The sequence below is a fragment of the Bombina bombina genome, chromosome 1, assembly GCF_027579735.1.
Source record: "Bombina bombina isolate aBomBom1 chromosome 1, aBomBom1.pri, whole genome shotgun sequence".
NCBI lineage: Eukaryota > Metazoa > Chordata > Amphibia > Anura > Bombinatoridae > Bombina > Bombina bombina.
Genome location: NC_069499.1, coordinates 1,414,479,742 through 1,414,492,839, shown reverse-complemented (window position 1 = coordinate 1,414,492,839; position 13,098 = coordinate 1,414,479,742). Strand labels below are relative to the sequence as shown.

At 38.3% G+C, this 13,098-nt stretch overlaps 1 protein-coding gene across 1 annotated transcript in view; it reads right to left on the bottom strand.

The window, feature by feature from the left end:
• INSRR (insulin receptor related receptor) overlaps window positions 1-12,557 on the bottom strand; it is a 365,100-nt gene extending 352,543 nt beyond the window's left edge. Inside the window, exon 1 of the mRNA XM_053705334.1 lies at window positions 12,223-12,557. Coding sequence (XP_053561309.1) covers window positions 12,223-12,319 — 97 coding nt within the window. The 5' untranslated portion in view covers window positions 12,320-12,557. The remainder of the gene's footprint in view (window positions 1-12,222) is intronic.
• Between the last annotated feature and the right edge of the window lie 541 nt (window positions 12,558-13,098).

Genomic DNA, 13,098 nt, shown 5'->3' with positions numbered 1-13,098 from the left:
CCTTTTTGGTTACGCAAGAGTTTTAAAAGAAGAATTTTAAAAGAGTTCAAATAAAAACCATGCTTCTCACATAAGGAAAGAATTACAGGCTTTCTAGCTTGAATTGGGGTGTCTACCACAGGATCAGCAAATCTTTGTTTTAAAATCAAGTGATTAATCTCCAGGCCATCAAATTAAGAGATTTTAAATCTTTTTAAAAGAGAGGATCTTGAGACAAGATATCCTTGCACTGTGTCAGAGTACTGGGACACTGGACATCTGAATTAGATCTGCAAATCAAGCTGAAGCAATCACAATAACTTACTAGCCCACCTGTTTCATCCAAGCTTTTATTCTTGGAAGAAGCATAAATGGGAGGAAAATGTAAGCTTGGGGGAAAGACCAAGGAACTACCAAAGCACCCACCAGCTCCACTCATGGATCTCTGGATCTGCACAGTATCTGGGGAAGTTTGTGACTGAGACGGGAAGCTATCATATCTCCGGAAGGCCCCATTTTGAAACAATCTGATTGAAGATGACTTGGTTGAGAGGCCATTGTCCCGGATGTAGAGATTGATGACTGAGGTCCTCTGCTTCCCAATTGCTGACATCTGGAATGTGAATTGTTGAGATTGTATTCTGCCCAAGCAAAAATCTGAGATACTTCCTTTACTACAACTACTGGACTTTGAGTTCTACCAAGAAGATATATATGTGCCACAGCTGTGACGTTGTCTGATTGAAAGCAAATATACTGTGGTCTTTTCAGAAGAGGCCAACCCTTGAGAGCTCGGGAAAAAAAAAAAAAAAAATCGCACAAAGCTACAAAATGTTTATTTGTAGCCTGACCTCTTGAGGAGACCAAACTCCCTGTGCTCTCCCGAGCCCCCAAACTATACCCCAGCCTCAAAGACTGGCATCTTGAGTTATAATTGTCCAGGAGGGGTGAAGAAACAATGTCCCTTAAGCAATGGTATCATGATTTGTTCACCAAGAAAGTTATTGTTTTTCACCTAGCATTCTAGAGTAATTTTCTGAGACAGATGATTGTAATCCCAGTCCACTGTCTCAACATGCATAGTTGGAGAGGAAATAGATGAAAGCAAGTGAAAGGTACTGCATCTGAAGCTGCTATTATTAGACTTATCACCTTCATACATTGAGCTACAGATTGGAGAAATGTCTGCATTGTTCTGTGAGAGAAAGATGCATGGAAACTGACACTATAGTTACCCCTAGAAAACAAAATTTGGAGTAGGGAGGCAATGAACTCTTTGGAATACTTATTTTCCAACCATGATTATGAAGTAATGCAAGGAGGAAGTTGGCGTGAGAGACTGCCAATGACAGGGATTGAATTTTGAACCAAAATGTCATCCAAGCATGGAACTACAAAAATACCTCCAACAAGGCTTCCAAAAACCTTTGTGAACACTCTGTGAGCTGTAGCCAAAGCATAGGAAAGGGCAACAAACTGGTAATGCATGCTGTAAAAGGCAAATCTGAGGAATTGAAAATGATCCATTTGAAAAGGGATGTGAATGTAGGCATCCTTCAGATCTATTGTGGGCATAAACTGACCCTGTTGTACTGAGGTAAAATAGTACAAATAGTCTCCATTTTGAAAGTAGGAAATTTGTTTAAGGTCCAGGATAGGTCTGAAGGTGCCCTCCTTCTTTGGAAAAATAAAAAGGATGGAAGGACTTATTCTGAGACTGGGAAAGGTTCTATGACCCCCATAATTTTCAGGTCCTGTATATAAAAGGAAGCTGCAGCCTTCAGAGAATCCTTTTGATACATGGGACCGAAGTATCATTCCTTGAGGAGATCTGGCCCAAACATGTATCCCTATCTCTGGGATACTATGCTCAAAACCTAAGTATCCTGAATCGATTTGGAGCAAGCCTCCTGAAAAAGGCTCAACAAGCCCCCTAGCAGAACTGAATCTAGATCGGGGGCCGCATCCTTGTGCTGATTTAGAATTGGTGAAAGGTTTCTTAGTCAGCTTGGATTCATTTGAGAAACAATTTGACTTCCAAGAAGGCTTGGAATATTCATGCTTTTGATAAGAAGAGAACTTTTGGTTCTAGGAGGAACGAAAGGAAAGAAAAAGGCCAAATCTGCCCTTTCCTTTAGATCTTGCAACAGGAAGCGTAAATGTTCAACCCTAAAAGGAGTTATCCATATCTTGATTAGAGATAGAATCCTGATCGTCTGACAATAATTTCTCATCAGAACACAGTGCAGAGCTATCTGAAATTAACTCCTGACAAATTTCTTGAGATTATTTATGTCTAAGATATAGTAGGGGCAGAAATGTCCTGTGAGATTTCGGCTGCATTATTGGCGGAGGCATAAACGCACAACAAACATGCTCTCATACAACACACACACCACACACTCATACAACAAACACACACCACAGTCACATGCAACACACACACTCATACAACATATACACACACCACACGCACTCTCAAACACACCACACACTCATACAACACGCACCAAACGCTCTCATACAACATATAGACAGACACCACACACACAACAAACGCACTCTCATACAACACACCACAAACTCTTATACAAACACACACACAAGTTGCGACCCAGTAAACATGGTGTTGTGACTCAGTAATGGGTCCTGATCCATGGTTTGAAGAACCCTGCATTAGATAAATCAAACAACTATTGCATAGTTGAGCAGGAGGAGAAACTGAAGCAGTTTTGAAAAACACAAACAAAAGGACTAGATTTACTATCCTTGCAAGAAGTGCAAATGCAGCTTAATAAATTTAGCTCACAGTCTGGGAAAAATCATTTTCTAAACATTTTTTAACACAAGTTTACATTGTGTTTGCAGCATTTGTTTCTGAATAGCCAAACTTCACCCATCATTGCCTTGTTTGGGAGGAGCCAATCCAGGCAGACAACAATGATATATATATATATATATATATATATATATATATATATATATATATATATATATATATATATATATATATATATAGCTAGTATAAAGTAAAGTGTTTTAAAGCTGTTATCAGTTAAAGCCAATTAGAGAAAGATATGTAGCAGTCTTCACTGTGAGAAGTCCACAGAGTGCTTTCAAGGTCTGAGATTTAAAGAAGCCACAATTATCAGAGCTAAAGTATATTGCAAAGTTATTTTATTATACATAACTAAACATTTTATATTAAAATCTCAAGGTGTTTATAGTCCCTTTAATAAACCAAAAGCTCTTGATATCCAGGGTACTCACCCCTCTGATATAATGATACATACAATAAACAGCCCCCTAGTAAAATGTAAAGTGTAATACCTTATATATGGTATATAAAACAAACAATACATAATGTGCATAAATATACGAGTTACCTGGTGTGACCCATAGCTTTGCTGTACAAGTGTAAAATGTGCCTACACGTGTGGGCTATGAGAGTGCACAGGTACTTACCTTAACAGCACCCACTCTACTGTACTAACCCAGCAGCAGACAAAGACTGCATCCAGTAGAAAGCCCATCCAGTGCTGTGCAAGTAACAGCAGAGGATCTGTAAGAGGAGTTCAACGACCCAACAGGAGGAGGCCAAGGGACAGGTCCTCGCAATACCAGTTACAGGCGTGTTACTAAATCCCATAGGGAAATATAGTGTCACTACACAGTACTCTGTACACCCCTCTTTCAAAGGCCGCTGCATGAGGTGGATAACAGCCACGCATAGGAAATAATGTGAGAAAATTCCTTTTAAACTTATTAGTATGGTTTAAAGGGACATGAAACCCCAATTTTATCTTTCATAATTGAGATAGAGCATACAATTTTAAACAACTTTCCAATTTACTTCTATTATCTAATTTGCTTCACTCTCTTGATATCCTTTGTTAAAGAGAATACCCAGATAGGCTCAGGAACAGCAATGCACTACTGGGAGCTAGCTACTGATTGGTGGGTGCACATATATGCCTATTGTCATTGACTCACCCAATGTGTGTTGCTAGTTCCTTGTCTTGCATTACTGTTAATTCAACAAAGGATACCAAGAGAATGAAGCATATGTCATAATAGAAGTAAGTTGGAAAGTTGTTTGAAATTCTATGCTCTATCTTTATCATTAATGGAAAAAAATTTCACGTCCATTTAAATAGTAACTGTCATTTGTTCTGAGTGACAGAGTGACTAAAGCCCGTGTACACGGGCCATTTTTTGCAGTATAGTGGTCCCACCCCTTGCTCTCTCCCCCCTCTCTTTTGCTCTCTCTTCCCCCCCCCTCTCTTTTGCTTTCTCTCCCCCCTCTCTTTTGCTTTCTCTCTCTCCCCTCTCTTTTGCTCTCTCTCTCCCCTCTCTTTTGCTCTCTCTCTCCCCTCTTTTGCTCTCTCTCCCCTATTTGGCTCTTTCCCCCCTTTCTTTTGCTCTCTCTCCCCCCTCTTTTGTTCTCTCCCCCCTCTTTGGCTCTCTCTACCCCCCTCTTTGGCTCTCTCTCCCCCCTCTTTGGCTCTCTCCCCCCCCCCCTTTGGCTCTCTCTCCCCCCTCTTTGGCTCTCTCTCCCCCCTCTTTGGCTCTCTCTCTCTCTCCCCTCGGCTCTCTCCCCCCCCCCTTTGGCTCTCTCTCCCACACCCCTCTTTGGCTCTCTCTCCCACACCCCTCTTTGGCTCTCCCCCCCCCCCCTCTTTGGCTCTCTCTCCCCCCCTCTTTGGCTCTCTCTCCCCCCCTCTTTGGCTCTCTCTTCTCTTTGGCTCTCCCCCCCTTTGGCTCTCTCCTCCCCCCCTCTTTGTCTCTCTCTCCTCTTTAGCTCTCTGTCCTCTTTGGCTCTCCCCCCCCCCCTCTTTGGCACTGACCACGCCCCCATTGCGGCACCCGTCCGGCCACGCCCCATCACGACAACACCCCGCCCGGTCACGCCCCTCTCAGTGCCCGGCCACGCCCTTTGCAACGCCCAGCCACGCCCCTTGTGACACCCCCATCGCGACACTCCCGTCCGCCACGCTCCCTCCCTGACACTCCGCTTCAGCCTTGCTCTGTGCTGAGTGCTGTGTCAGGATCCAAACGGTCAGGTATGTTTGTCACGTGCAGTCTCTACTGCGCATGACTGCATCTAACAAACATACTTGGCCATTTATTATATAGGATAACATAATAGTGCAATAACAACTTTCTTTCATTTGTTTAAAAGAATGTACTATCCAAGGCCACACTAAGGGCTAGATTTCAACTGTAGTCATAAATTATTGCATGTCCGGGCGGCGCACGATAATTAACCAGCCATTACAAGTGGCTGGTTATTGCTATTGCGAGTTTGAGGTAGCAAATTCAGCGCTTATAAAATGAACAATCTCTGGTTAATTTCATAAATGTGCCCCAAATGCCCCTGAAATACAGCCTAGTGCATTTTATTAAAAAATAAAGATAGCAGCATCTTTATATTTTAATAAAATGACTGCACTAGGCAGTATTTTGGGACTAAAGTTGGTGAGAATGGAGTGTTAGAAAAAAAAAGGCCACTGAAAAGTGCGTTTACATTGTGGTCAATGGGAAGTGTGTGTTCCCAGTAAATATATACTGTATGTATATGCTTATATTCATATATATGTATGTGTTAATATGTGTATAGAGTATACACATAACTATAAATGTATATAGTCATATACATATATATTTCAATTTGCTGCCATCACTGCGCTACTTACCCTCTTTGCTGTGCAATGTCCTTATGCCGTCTCTGGTGGCATCAGAAATAGGCTCCCATAGAAGCCTATGAAAGTGCGCTCTCGTGAGCACAATGCTTCCCAGCAATGTGAAATTGCGTCCACATTGCTGAAAACTTGTAATACCAGCGCACATTAGCGTGCGCTGGTATTACAAAGTGGAGCACAAATATTGCTTTCATGAAAGCTATATTTATAGCACTCAACTTGTTATATGGCCCGTAAATGTTTGCATTGCCCTTGGCAAAATCATTAGGGGGCTCCTTAGCCCAGCACCCTTATTCCACTCTCCCTGTATGGTGCACCCCTGTCCAAACATGCAGTGTGTCCTATATAAAAAAAAAAACTATATATTAAACCTCCTAATACCATAAACTCTTAAAGGGACACTGAACCCACGTTTTTTTCTTACATGATTCAGATAGAACATGCAATTTTAAGGAACTTTCTAATTTTACTCCTATTATCAATTTTTCTTTGTTCTCTTGCTATGTTTATTTGAAAAAGAAGGCATCTAAGCTATTTGTTTGGTTCAGGACCCTGGAAAGCACTCATTCATTCGTGGATGAATTTATCCATCAATCAGCAAGAACAACCCAGGTTGTTCACCAAAAATGGGCCGGCATCTAAATTTACATTCTTGCATTTCAAATAAAGTTACCAAGAGAATGAAGAAAATTTGATAATAGGAGTAAATTAGAAAGTTGCTTAAAATTGCATGCTCTATCTGAATCACAAAAGAAAAAATTTGGGTTCAGTGTCCCTTTAAGTGTACAGGATGCACCTTCGCATACTCTCACACCTAATGCGGGGCCCAGGTGAGGCCTGGTACATTTAACCCAAATGGATTAAACAGCAAATTGCAGTCATGCTCATGTGTTGATTGGTGGCTGTGTGCGAGTGTGCTTTGCTACTTATTAACTCGCCACAATTTATTAGCATCACAAGCCTGGAAGTGCCAGGCAGCAGCACAGGATTTAATGGAACTGGATGGAGGGATTACATATTTAAATCCCACAATCTCAGCTTCCTTAAAGTGACTGTCAAGTTAAGGATATTAGATAAAGTCAAGCGGTAGAAGTTAAAAAATGAATGACACTTTCATTCATGAAGTCGTTAGGATATACTTATCTTCAGAGATATTTCAAATGAAACGCTGTACGGTGCAGAGCTGAAGCTCCGGTCGCCATGTTGACTCATCTGCAATCAACTAATCGTTGTTTCCCCCGGGCCGTGACGTTTGTGCAAAGGGGCTGAACGCCCCAGGGGGGAAACAACGATTAGTTGATTACAGATGAGTCATCTGTCAATCAATTGCTGAAAATGGCGACCGGGGCTTCAGCTCTGCTCCGTACAGCGTTTCATTTGAAATATCTCTGAAGGTAAGTATATCCTAACGACTTCATGAATGAAAGTGTCATTCATTTTTTAACTTCTATCACTTCACTTTTAATATCCTTAGACAGTCACTTTACGTCATAGAAACTCCCAAGACTCACCATTTGAAAGGGTGTCTTGTGGGTAAAATGTTTAAAGGGATATGAAACCCACAGGTTTTCATTAATGATTGAGATAGAGCATGTGATTTTAAACAACTTTCTACTTTACTTTTATTATCAAATTGTTCTTCATTCTCTTGGAATCTTTTATTAAAAAGCATGGACCTAAGCTTGGGAGCCGACCCATTTCTGGAGCACTATGTGGCAGTTGTTTTGCAAGAATGTTATCTATTTGCAAGAGGACTAGATGTCAGCACTATTTCCTGCCATGTAGTGCTCCGGATGCCCACCTAGGAATCTCATGGGAATTAAGTAAATTTGATAATAGAGGTAAATTAGAAAGTTTTTTTTAAAATGGTCTAAATGTAACCACCAATCAGCAAGTACTATCCATGGTGCTGAAGACAAAATGGGCCGGCTCCTAAGGATTCATTCCTGCTTTTTCAAATAAAGATACCAAGAGAACTAAGACAAACTGATACTAGAACTAAATTAGAAAGTTCCTTAAAATTGCTGCTCTGTCTGTCTGTATGCTCTGTCGGAAAAATAAAAATTGGGTTGGGTATCCCTTTAACAGGTTTGCAAGGGTTAAACACAATAGTATGCAAACAACAGTGCAATAATGTAATGAATGAGCCCCTTTAAAGAAACAGTAAAGTCAAAATTATATTTTCATAATGAAGATAGAATGTACAATTTTAGTTTACGTCTATTATGTAATTTGCTTTGTTCTCGTGGTATCCTTTGATGAAAAACATACATAGGTACACTCAGGAGAAGCAATGCACTACTGAGAGCAAGCTGCTGATTGGTGGCTGTGCATATATGCCTTTTGTCATTGGCTAGTCTGATGTGTTTAGCTAGCTCCCAGTAGTGCATACCATGAGCATGAAGTGAATTGAAGAATCAAAGTAAATTGGGCAGGCATTTGAAATTGTATGTTCTATCTGAATCATGAAAGAAAAATAGAAATAAAATATAAAGTAGGAAAATGTCCCTTTGTCTCCTTATGCCTCTATAATGGCTATAGTCGGATACGCAGAACAATAGAGTAACAGGAGAAATATTTTCACCACTGAGAACCTTTACATTTATACAAAATGGCACGCTCAACATTCTTTAAAGGGACAATAAAGCCATTTTTTTTATTTCATGGGTCAGATAGAGCAGGCAATTTTAAGCAACTTTCTAATTTACTCCTATTATCACATTTTCTTTGTTCTCTTGCTATCTTTATTTAAAAAGCAGGAATGTAAAGTTTAGGAGCCAGCCCATTTTTTAGTATCCCTTTAAGCATACATATTATGGTCTTGAAGTAATGATAACTTTACGGAGCATACATGATCCCATACAGGGGTAACAGAGAGGGTGTATGAGCTGCTACAAACAATTATTTTCATCTTTATCTCAGTTACACGTGTGTATTGTATCCTGCGCATTCATAGAATTCTACTTTGTGTTTGATTCCAATGGCATTCTTGTATTGTGGCATACAATAAGCTTGTGTGATTAAAGGGACACTGAACCCAAATTTGTCTTTCATGATTCAAATAGAGCATGCAATTTTAAGCAACTTTCTAATTTACTCCTATTATCAAATTTTCTTCATACTCTTGGTATCTTTATCTGAAAAGCAAGAATGTAGGTTTAGATGCCGGCCCATTTTTGGTGAACAACCTGGGTTGTTCTTGCTGATTGGTGGATAAATCCACCCACCAATAAACAAGTGCTGGCCAGGGTACTGAACCAAAAATTGGCTGGCTCCTTAGCTTAGATGCCTTCTTTTTCAAATAAAGATAGCAAGAGAATGAAGAAAAATTTGATAATAGGAGTAAATTAGAAAACTGCTTAAAATTGCATGCTCTGTCTGAATCACAAAAGAAAAAACTTGGGTTCAGTGTCCCTTTAATCATTTTTGTAATGAAACTTCACATTTACTTGACAGATTGTTTTGCCTGAATTCATCAACTATTACATTTTATTCAATTTCCTTGTCATTATTATAAGTGACATTTTTCTCTCCATCGATAGCAATGCTGATGTTCTTTTCTTACATGTTTCAATCAATAAACTATTTTATAAACAAAGCATTATGCAAAACTGACTTGAATCTGTAAAAAGCAGAAATAATAAAAAAGATTCTATAGGAGTGTAATACAAAATATCTGTGACACTGCAATCTTAAAGATACATAGATATAACATATCCTTTTAAATAACTTTCAAATGTATTTCTATTATCTAATTTGCTTAGTTTTTTTGGTTTCCTTTGTTGAAAAGCATACCTAGGTAGGCTCACGAGCTGGAAACTAGCTGCTGATTGCTGGCTCCATATATATGCCAATTTCCATTGGTTTACCAATGTGTTCAGCTAGCTCCCAGAAGTGCAATGCTGCTCCTTCAATAAAGGATACCAGGAAAATAAAGCAAAATTGATAATAGTAGTAAATTATAAAGTTGTTTAAAAATGTATGTTCTATCTGAATCATAAAAGAAAAATTGTGGGTTTCATGTCCCTTTTAAAACAGTTTAAACTTTAAAAATTAAAATTATATATATATATATATATATATATATATATATATGTACACACACATATACATACACACACATATATACACACACTATATGACTACAGTCCTGCTATACAGATTCTAGGTGTTTTACACAATATAGTATAGATTTTGCTTCCTTGCTTTTTTTATGCTTTACACAAACAAACCTTTGCAATTAAAGGGACGGTGAACACCAAAAATGTTATTGTTTAAAACAATAGATAATCCCTTTATAACACATTCCCCAGGTTTGCATAACTAACACTCTTATATTAATAAACTTTTTACCTCAGTCATTACCTTGTATCTAAGCCTCTGCAGACTGCCCCCTTTTCTCAGTTCTCTTGACAGACTTGCATTTTAGCCAATCAATGCTGACTCATAAATAACTCCACGAGAGTGAGCACAATGTTATCTATATGACACACATAAACTAATGCCCTCTAGCTGTGAAAAACTGTCAAAGAGATGAGGCTGCCTTCAAGAGCTTAGAAATTAGCATATAAGCCTACCTAGGTTTAGTTTTCAACAAACAATACCAAGAGAACAAAGCAAATTTGATTATAAAAGGAAATTGGAAAGTTGTTTAAAATGAAAAGCCTTATCTGAATCATGAAATTTTAATTTGGACTTTACTGTCCCTTTAATTAAAAGCTTTCACATCAAAATGTATACTTTTCAGTGCAAATTCTGGGTAGAACAGCTAATTGTACTTCATTGATCAGATTATTTTTAACAGGACACGAAAACCAAATTTTTCATTTCATGATTCAGATAGAGAATACAACTTTAAACAACTTTCCGATTTACTTTATTATCTAACTTGCTTAATTCTCTTTTTATCCTTTGTTGAAGAAGCAGCACTCAATCAGCACCTCCTGAGCCTACCAACATATCCGTTTCAACAAAGGATATCAAGAGAACAAAACAAATTAGATATAAGAAGTAAACTGGAAAGTTATTTAAAAATCACATGCTTCATCTTATTCATGAAAGGAAAAAAAAAGTGTTTATGTCCCTTTAAGTACCATTTTTATTAACATTTTAAAGCAATTTAATCTTTTAAGCATACCTGTTAGTACTTTTATGGTTTATTGCAACCCATATTAATCCTGTAAATCACACCAAATTTAAGTCCCTAAAAACTAATTCTTATTTTTCTAATGCTAAAAAAATACTGTTTAAAGTGATGGTAAACTCATTTAATTGATAATCACATATTTACATTTGTATGGTTATAAGTTACTAAACCGCATTATCCGTTTTATATATTTATATGTATTTTATTGTAAATTTTAATAATTTTATTTAACCTTGTTGCTCTGCTTCTCTCCGCCTCGCTCCGCCCCTCTTATCTATCTCTAACACTATTATGTGCTTTATCCTTTCTCCACCCTCTCCTCACGTCAGAATGTTCGCTCCCGATATTCTAATTTTTAACGCATGCGCATTGGTTTGCATGAGTATATCAAGTAAACATTGACTCGTGACATTCAATGTTTACTTTTTCATTGCGATCGCAACATTTCTGTGTATTGGGTGTGCGAGCGGTCTTACCCATTTAAAAAGGTTAATATTTCATAAGTCCTAACGGAGTGCCGTGTTGAAAATAACATAACACGCATGCGTCAAATAGAATGTGCACGCGCAAAATCTGCTGATTGGTTGTTACTATCGTAGGAATTGGTTCTTAGGGCGCATGCGCAAAAAAATGTATTGCAGGAAGCCTGTCTAGCGACAGGAAAGATCATTGGACACACAAAGGAAAAATTTATGTGACGTCACGGTGGGCTGGCGATTTTACGGAACTAGTATATTCTTTATTAGGAAATAGTAAGTAAATGGCTATATCATGTTTTAATGGAAATTTTGTGTGAAGATGTAATAAAAATCGACAATCTTGATTAAATATTATGCCTATACTGAGTTTACCATCCCTTTAACATGTTAATACAAGATTAGAACAATAAAATAGTTATCAGTGATCTAATACTTTCATTAAAATGTTAAGCTTTAATTGTATATAGATGATATATTGCTAGATATAGTTCATACATGTAGTCAATTTGCCACTAGAGGTCAGAATTCAAATTTGGGTTCTAGAAGTGAGGGAGAAAAAAGAATTCTGAGTTGCAATAAAAAATAATTTGTACATGAAAATTAAAGCAGTCTTCCCTGACACATAGTTGCTGTCAAGGGGTGAATTCAAGAACAAGTGGAAATTACACACAGTGAATAATCTGTCTCAGAAACAATGGATGAAATAAAAAAAAACTCTCCACACTAAGTAATGACAGAAAGGTGCACTGTCAGCAACTCATACAGGACCATAAATTTGCAATTCTTGTTATCTTAATCTACACCCATCTCCTGTGAGGAATTTAATATATACAGTGTATATATTTATCTTTTGTTATAAATAATATGTAATGCATAAGCAGTAATGTAAGAAGTTACTAAATATAAAGTCACTTACAATCTGCTGCTTTTCCACTCATTGTAAAGAGAATCAGGGTGATCAGAAGAGCTCTTTTAAAGCAGCTAACATACATGAAATGGTCCATTTCCTCCATCGTATCTCAGCAAACACCACAGTATATAAATACAATGTAAAAAAGACCGAATCTCCTCAGACGGCTGTCAGTAGTCGCTTTCTGCGCGCAGGGATATCCATTCAGAAAATGAATGGCACGAAATGGGCACCGGATTCCTGTCAACCGCTTGGTCTTGTCATTTGAAAAGCTTCATAGAATGAATGAGAGCGATCAGAATATCACTAGTGTGGACGGAGGAGGTTTTTACAAACTTACAGCTAATTCACACAACAGGTGCATCTCATGCTGCAGTACTGACAAGGAGCAGCTGACTGGCTGACAACATGTAGTTCCGCCCACAAGTCACTTTGTACCATACCTACTGCCTGTACCACCACTAGTAGCGAGTCCTGTGGTATAGTACTAAACGTGCGCAGCAGTCAGGGGAGACTACTTTACATAGAGACTACTTTACATAGAGACATATATACGCCTCCTTTGTTCATACGCTGTTAGCTACCGTATATACCCATTTATTTATTTCCCATTGGGTTTGAATGCAACTGACTGCTAATGTCATTTAGGATACCATAATAAATAACTCTGAAGTGAACAAAGTCACAGTGAAATGTGAAAGACAACAATTTTTTGACCCGTTATTCAATACCTGCATTTCAGGACACTCTGGGGTGTACTTGCCCCAAGTTCAGTGTCACTCAAAAATCAGCACCCTAACCATGCAGCACGTGACCTGCTAAGCATACGACTGTAGTTATCCAGATGTGCTCATTAATGCACTTGTGCGCCTTCAACAAAGG